We start from the raw sequence: 7,546 nt of genomic DNA, 5'->3' as shown, positions 1-7,546 counted from the left end.
ACACACACACACACACACACACACACACACACACACACACACACACACACCAAGTGTTTTTCTTTCTTATTTTATTTTCAATTTGTAGTCTTGTATCCCAAAATGATGCTGACTCAAATTAAATCTGTTTATGTCTGCAGTAGTACTCCCAAAGACCTAAAGCAGATTTTAATGTGTAACATTGTTGGAGTTTCCTTTTAATATTGGCGTGGATTAACATGAATGAACTTCAGTTGTAAGAATCTCCACTTTTGAAGTTCTCTCTTCATTATTTAAGATATATGATATATGGACAGTATATACTGTGTGTGTGTGTGTATATATATATATAATCTATGGGACTAGTGGGCCCACACATGCTGTAACACCCCAATTAACTGTTTTCATTTGATTCCAATTCCCCAGAAGGATGGATATTAATAGCTGCTGGAACAGTCTCTGCTTTTATAATTCTTTTCATCCTCGTCTCTGTCTCACTGTGGATCAGGTGAGTTGTAAATCATTCAAATGAACATCCAATGTTTCAATAAACAAACAGTCAAGCGTGCTTATTTGTCCATTTGTTTTAGTTTTTTCATTCATCTTCCCAACCAGGAACACGAGGGCCCCCAAGGAACCACCTGAGCCTGTAAAGAAGCCAGACGACAGCACACAGGTGAGGGAGGTCAAAGCACTGACGAGACAGAACAAAGTATCAGTTCTTGTTTTGTTTGACCAGGAGTTTCTGAATCATTCCTCATGTTATGTGAGCTAAAAGTTAGATTTGTCAGACTTGTTTCACCCTGTTGTTAAGTAACTGAGAGAAAACTGATTGATTGAAAGATTAATTGATCGTTCATATTCCCAAAGTTTCTTCTCTTAAAAGAATACTTCCTGCTGGTGCTTTAACCATCTGAACCCCAAAAGCCTTCTGCCGGGTTTAAAAAGCATGTTTTCTTAAAAACATTTTTTCACAGCCAGAAGCTATCGAAACGGACGTTAACTTTGGATTTCCAACTTACCGACAGCCCTTGAACACGTCATGTGCGTTGAACGCTTCCTTCGGGAAAAGCAACTAAATCGAAGCTTGAAATTGGGATATTTCATCAACAACACTGTATTCTACATGTCTTATTTAAAATATCACCCCAAATGCCAGATCGTAAGATCGCATCCCACTCATTCCACCTTTTCATTACAGTTGAGTGTCAGCTACACAATTGTACACAAACTTACAAATAATGTTATTTGTCTAATATCTACAGAAACAACCAGCAGAGAAGAAGGATGGCCTTCACTATGCCAGCATCAACTTCTCTAAGAAACGAGCAGATCCTCTCCACTCCAATATCACACCATCTCTGGCCCCGAGACACAAAAAGGAAGAGAACGTGGACACCGTTGAGTACGCTACTGTCAAATTTAACAGTGGCAATACACTCCCAGGGTGAGCAGCTCTTCACACAGGAACATTATCCTCAGACTACAGATTAAAGGTCTAGAAGGTGTTTGAGTGTCCTGGCCTTTTATTTAGAATTGACCGGACTTTATGCTTGGATTCAGCTGCTGTGTTGAGTATAGTTTGTGTTTATGGTGACATATATCTGAACCCCCCTTGCCAGGGGTGGCCTCTGTCACCACTATCCTTTGAATTGACCATTGAACCACCAGCTATAAACAATTACACTCATTACATGTCCACATATGCAGATGATTTATTTTTGTATCTATCTAAACCTTTACAATTCTTCCTTGACTGATGGATTCTCTGGCAATGGATGGATTTGGTAAGCTTTCAAGATATGAAGTCAATGTTAAAGAAACTAAAGCCTTGACTTTGAACCCATGTATACTTTACAGTTGTGTCACACCTGAAGTTAAAGCTGCGTTCATGTTTAATTGGCCAATAGAGGACATAAAACACCAGGATATAGCCAGGAAATAACACAGATATCCATATGGTGAATTGGATACTGACAGTTTGGCTAGCTAGCTAAAGTTGCTATGAAACGTTAGCTTGTCATAGCATGAGGGTAAAGTACACTGATCTCAGACCTGATTGTTTCCTGTAGCGTGTTCAAGTTGTAACCAACAAAAGTCACTCGTGAGCTTTCCAACCATTGTATCTGTTTCAAACAGAACCATCCTACTGTAACTGTAATTTAAGAACTTCTTAGAAATAGATTTTAAATAAATGACGCTGAGGCCCGTAGGGGGGTTAACTGTTGCTCATCAGGCCGCCAGGCTGGCAATACACTGGTGGAAACCCTGCAAGGAAACTAAAGATTGATAATAGCCCGTACAATGCCCATCATTCCTCCATTACCTCCTGTCCATACGCACCATAAAGGGATTTGCACCATGAATACAATGTACAAGATGGACAAAACAGTCCTTGTAGATGCAAAAACACATTACAAACTTCAGCTGAAACTAATAGGAATCTTAAGCAGTCTTAGACAAATGAAGTGCATATCCTCTAAAGTTAGTATATTAAGTGCAAAACTCCTTCTGTGTGAGCTTCAATGGAGGAAGGAAGAGAGAACTGTGGATTTTGTTCTGACTAGGAAGAGATCATTTCACAGTACGGACCACAGTGAGCTTTAAATCAACGTACATATGAGCGAGTGTTGTCCTAAGATTCACCGATCATTAGATATCCATATTTGATAAACCATTAGGGTCGAGTTTTATGGCTACTGTTTCACTACTTGTTTCATGGCTTTTAAAAATTGTATTCGTCCCCCCACATCTCTCAGAAACAGCCAGGAAACTGGAGAGGATCCAGATGCATTGTACAGCACAGTCAACAAAACCTCTAATAAACATGAAGACCAGAATCTCTAATCTCCTCTTCATACACGGTAATTATTCATTTTCTTACATGTTTATTTAAGAAGGTAGCTACATTGAAAGGTTTCTCAGGAGATACGTGTGAAGACAAAACATTTTCAGAAGCAAACTTAATAATTTGAACTAAACATGCAACAGGGTTCACTCTGGGTTTTTTCGCCCAGCTTAGCACGACTTTAACGAGAGTGTCGAGTAGTCATGACGGAGTGCAACAGACAGTGAACATGATTTGTGGAACACGTTTCTGTGCTGACCTTACAAATGTACCTCCAATCTTCACAGGTCTTTTTTTTTTTAAACTCTCATTTGGGCTTCCTCCTCCTCTTTCCGAGCGTCCTCGCTGACTCTCTGACAGCAGCTATTTCTGCAATGCGACCGTGAAGGCACAATCAAAGCCAGCGGTGTCACCATCGGGAACTGAAGCCGGGGTCTGCAGATCAACATTCTCCACCCGCTCAGTGTGACGTACAATAATGAGAAGTTGTTAGCAAAGAGTTTCGTAATTATTTTATTATATAATGCATCTGGCTGTGGGATTATCCCTGGATGCTGGTAGTATAAAGTTTCATACAAATATACTGTCTATGTATAATGGATTTAAGGCTCTCTACTGTAAACCAACATAAGAAATGGTTTATTCTGACTCGGTCTCAGCAGCTGATATTGATTAATTAATTATCAGTTAGAATAGCTTTAGGAAAGAAACGCCATGCAGGCAAATCTGTTGTTTTTCATGCACTGGGAAAGAGATTCTGGTCTTTCAGACTAGTGGAAAGAAAACCTGCACAATACAGATCTACATGTTTATTTTACTACTTTATTGATGCGTAGATTTCTGCTAAATGCACCAAAAGTTACCGTTAGGTAATGCCTCATTTGCATATTTAAACACAACATTTCAAAAAACTTGAAATACAAAAAAATGATTGTCTTTATGTTTTATAAGTAATGAACTGGTGAAGTTTCATGTTGATATCTATGAGTTAATCATTTTACCCTATTCACCAGTAGTGTCTTCAAGCATATCTTACATTCTTAAAAACATGACAAACATGTATTTTTTAAGGGTGTTGACAGTATTTTCTGATTGATAGAGTGATAAAAAGAGAAATCAAAAATGTCCTGTATGAAAACCTTTGACTCTAATATGTCATCAAAATAAAACAAGAACTTTGAATCCAATGTTCAGGTTTCTGTTCTGAAAATCTGAACATATTTGAAAAGCGAATGCCTCATTTGCATATTTAAAGACATTAATACAAAAAATAATAGCCTTAATGTAATCGACTGGGGAAGTTTCATGTTGATATCAGATACATTTGTTACCTTATTCACCTGCAGTGTTTAATACCTTTAACTACAGTTTTTACAGCATGTAGCCTCAACTTCATAGCCTGTCAGTCAGCGGACGGGTGAGAAGTGAAAACCCAAAGTACGATCCGCAGTGGTGAAATACTCGACTACTGTACTTAAGTACCTTTTTACATAGTTGTACTTTACTTATTTACATTTTATAGTCATTTCTCCATAATACTTCTACTCCATTTCAGAGGGAACTATTGTACTTTTTACTTTAAAGCTTTTTAAAATGAACACAAAACATAAAATCAACGATTAAATTATGATATATTACTAAACGTTAAGCTACATGTGGACAGCAGTACATACAGTAAAGTAATTAAAATGAGTCCCACTTTAACCAGCTGCAACATTACATTAATGAACACAATAATGCGTCACTAATTATAATTCAATAATATAACACGTATGATTCTGGAATGAGCCATTCTGCATAATGAATACTTGTTTACTTTGACTTGAGTGAGATTTTGAATGCAGGATTTTTTTTTGTAACAGTAGTTTCTTACACTGTGGTTAGTTTTACTGAAATAAAAGATTTGTATTTCTTCCGATTCTTAGAATCAGCGTAATTGTAATTCCACACTCTGCCACTAGATGTCGATGAAGAGCAACATTTCACTGATGGCAAATCAACTCTGACATCCTGTCGAGTACATTTCACTCTTGATCTATATTATATATTTGTTTCCCTCTTTTAAAACAGTTTAACAGTCAGTCAAGTAACTCTTGTGGTTCTTACTTTTTTCTATTTCATTTATTTAATTTGAAAGGCACCATGTAAAGTTTTTTTCTTTTTTTTATGTATTCCCTTTGGCCTTTGATCATGAGATGTGAATCTGTCTGATTTCATCCTCTGGCCATAATCACTTGAACTGATGACACTAATTAAATCAGTATAACTGTAATCTACAACGTCCATATTTGGTTAATTAAAGCTACTACAAGGAGCTTTCACCTTGTTTATTTTGGCGGCCCCTGTGGACTAAAGCGGTAGTGTTTCTGAGCACCTTTAGAAAAGCTCTCGTTTTACTGCAGCAGGGTCTGAAAGTCTGCCCCTCTCAGTCCTGGTTCTGGTTCTCCCGGGCCTCCCTTTCCCTCCAGCGGGCCCAGCACTACAGCCTGGGTCTCCAGCAGCGTGGTGTCCATGTTGGCTCCCACCATTGATCACTTTCTTGATTTGATTCATCCAAACAGTCTCTTCTGTTCTTTAAAACCCATGATCTTCAGCGGCAGTGTTTGAATCCCAGCTTTCTGTATCGGCGCATCCTTTTCCCCCTGAACATAGTATATTGATCCGGTGTGTGAGGCCTTCTGTTAGAAAGTTAAAAAGGGAAGCACCAGTTGAACCGGTAAGTTCATAGATGCAATGCAGTTCTCTACTCCTTCACTTCCGATTCCATAGTGACGTTGGAGTTGGGCTTCCGTTGTTGAAAGTTGCTCAGTGGACCATGAAGCCAAAGAGGCTCGACTGCAGAGTGATGAAACGTATCCGGATCTTCAGGGGATCTTCCGCATCCATGGACCTGTAGAACAAGCGCTCGGGCTCGGGCTCATGGAGAGCTGCAGGGAGGATTTTTGAAGGCCAACAGGAAGTAGGCATCGTACTGGTTCTCTCGACAGAAAGCCAACGGGATACTTTCATTGGCTTTTGAATCATTCCAGATAATAAACTTTGTGGCAAACAAACGTATTGACACTCGCTGAACTTAATCTGAACCTCTAATGCTTAATGAATTCAATGTTCAGAGTAAAAGATAAAATCTGGAAATAAAGAACAGAAAGAGTTAAATTTGACTAAACAATCATGGATTGATGGGAGAGTGTTTCGTGTTGATTTTCCACTCGTGGGGGAGCTGTAGTGTGACACAATCAGCCTTCATCTCTCTGATAATTAACACTCTGCTCTTCATCCTGTTCAGTTAAACTGCCTCGAGGTTCACAGGTTGATTATGTTCCTGCTCCGTCACTTCACCTGCAGACTGTTTGACCTCCTGCCTCTGTGCACATCTGTCTCATCCTCTGAATGCTCTTCTCTGGTGTCGGTACTAAACAGGTTCGGTAGCTTATTCTCCATTTTAAAGTTTATAGAGTTTGAAAAACACAACCTAATCGTGTTGTGTGGGTTGTTATTTTGCTCACTCTGCATACTAATGATCAGAGGAGGAAGGAAATCGAGCTGCTTAACAGCCTGATATCGATCTTCTGCTTGCTGACAGCAGAGGAAGTGCATCTTTAAAGACGACGTCTTTCTTCATTGTAAGTAGAAGCGGTTTATTAATGTGACTGTTTTTGTACACGTCTTGTGTACGTTATTTAATCTGCTGACATGTTGTATCTTCTCGCATACAGGGAGATGAGAGGAGCAGCTATGAGTTTAACTGCAGCGGCGAGTGGATTTGTCGTCTTCCTTCTCTCTGTGTCAGGTACTGAACAACTACACTTACATTTATCACATTGAAAGAGGGGAATCTGGGAAGATGTGGGTCTTGTAAAAACACGCTGAAGGTCACAAACAAGTGGTTGTGTGGAAGGAAAACCTTCCCAGAAGCAAATGTGAATTTTGTGTACAGACATTGAGCATTTTATCCTTTGTTTCCATTTGTGATGGATGATCAGTAAGGTCTGGTTTCCTGTTGGCCAGCGTCTTCTGCTCTTGTGTGTTAAGCACTTTGACATGCTGTAATCCGAGAATGTTGAGGCTTTTATTCATAACTGGTCCCTCCTCGCCCTGTGAACACCTCTTGCCCTCTTTAATCTGTTGTAAAGTCCACCCTGGTTGCAGAAGCCCTACTTCATGTGGCTGACGATTACTTTCCGTCTACTTTTATCAGTTTTTATTCGTTTTTTTTGGAGGGTTGCTGGACTCACAGTGAATCACATTCTGACTGAACGTGTCTTCTATCATCATACATCTGCACCAAACCCTGCTGGTTCCTTGCGTTCTCTGACCTCAGTGACGTGTTTCCATGCTCTGTGATATGAAAGCAGCTTTTATCTCGTCTTGATATCGTAGCTGCTGCAAACGGTTTCCTTCACCTCTGCAGTTACTTTTAGATTTCACTCTTAACCGAGCAGCAACCCGACCGCAGTGTGAACAGAGAGGAAACGAACCAGGAAAAGACTCATTCATGTTACCCCAACTCATTTATTATTTATATATATGTACGTCTTCCTCTCTGAGCACTGACCGTGTATCACAGAGTAATACAAGATAAAATAATACCTTTTAAATAGGAGTTGGAAATGTGTGAGTGTGTGTGTATAAATACAGTATGTCTCTCTATCTATCTATATCTATATATATCTATATATCTATATATATCTATATATCTATATATCTATATATATCTAT

The 7,546-nt window shown here is 39.1% G+C and overlaps 1 protein-coding gene across 1 annotated transcript in view; it reads left to right on the top strand.

Moving 5' to 3' along the window:
- LOC116401455 (B-cell receptor CD22-like) overlaps window positions 1-3,278 on the top strand; it is a 9,185-nt gene extending 5,907 nt beyond the window's left edge. The window contains exons 7-11 of the mRNA XM_031879862.1: window positions 406-487; window positions 595-655; window positions 1,245-1,426; window positions 2,739-2,843; window positions 3,115-3,278. Of these exons, the coding sequence (XP_031735722.1) occupies window positions 406-487; window positions 595-655; window positions 1,245-1,426; window positions 2,739-2,826 (413 nt within the window). The 3' untranslated portion in view covers window positions 2,827-2,843; window positions 3,115-3,278. The remainder of the gene's footprint in view (window positions 1-405; window positions 488-594; window positions 656-1,244; window positions 1,427-2,738; window positions 2,844-3,114) is intronic.
- The last annotated feature ends 4,268 nt before the right edge of the window (window positions 3,279-7,546 follow it).

This window comes from Anarrhichthys ocellatus, unplaced genomic scaffold (assembly GCF_004355925.1).
Source record: "Anarrhichthys ocellatus isolate YVR2014 unplaced genomic scaffold, GSC_Weel_1.0 scaffold461, whole genome shotgun sequence".
Lineage (NCBI taxonomy): Eukaryota > Metazoa > Chordata > Actinopteri > Perciformes > Anarhichadidae > Anarrhichthys > Anarrhichthys ocellatus.
The sequence above is the reverse complement of the archived record's forward strand: the minus strand, read 5'-3'. Positions and strand labels throughout refer to the sequence as shown.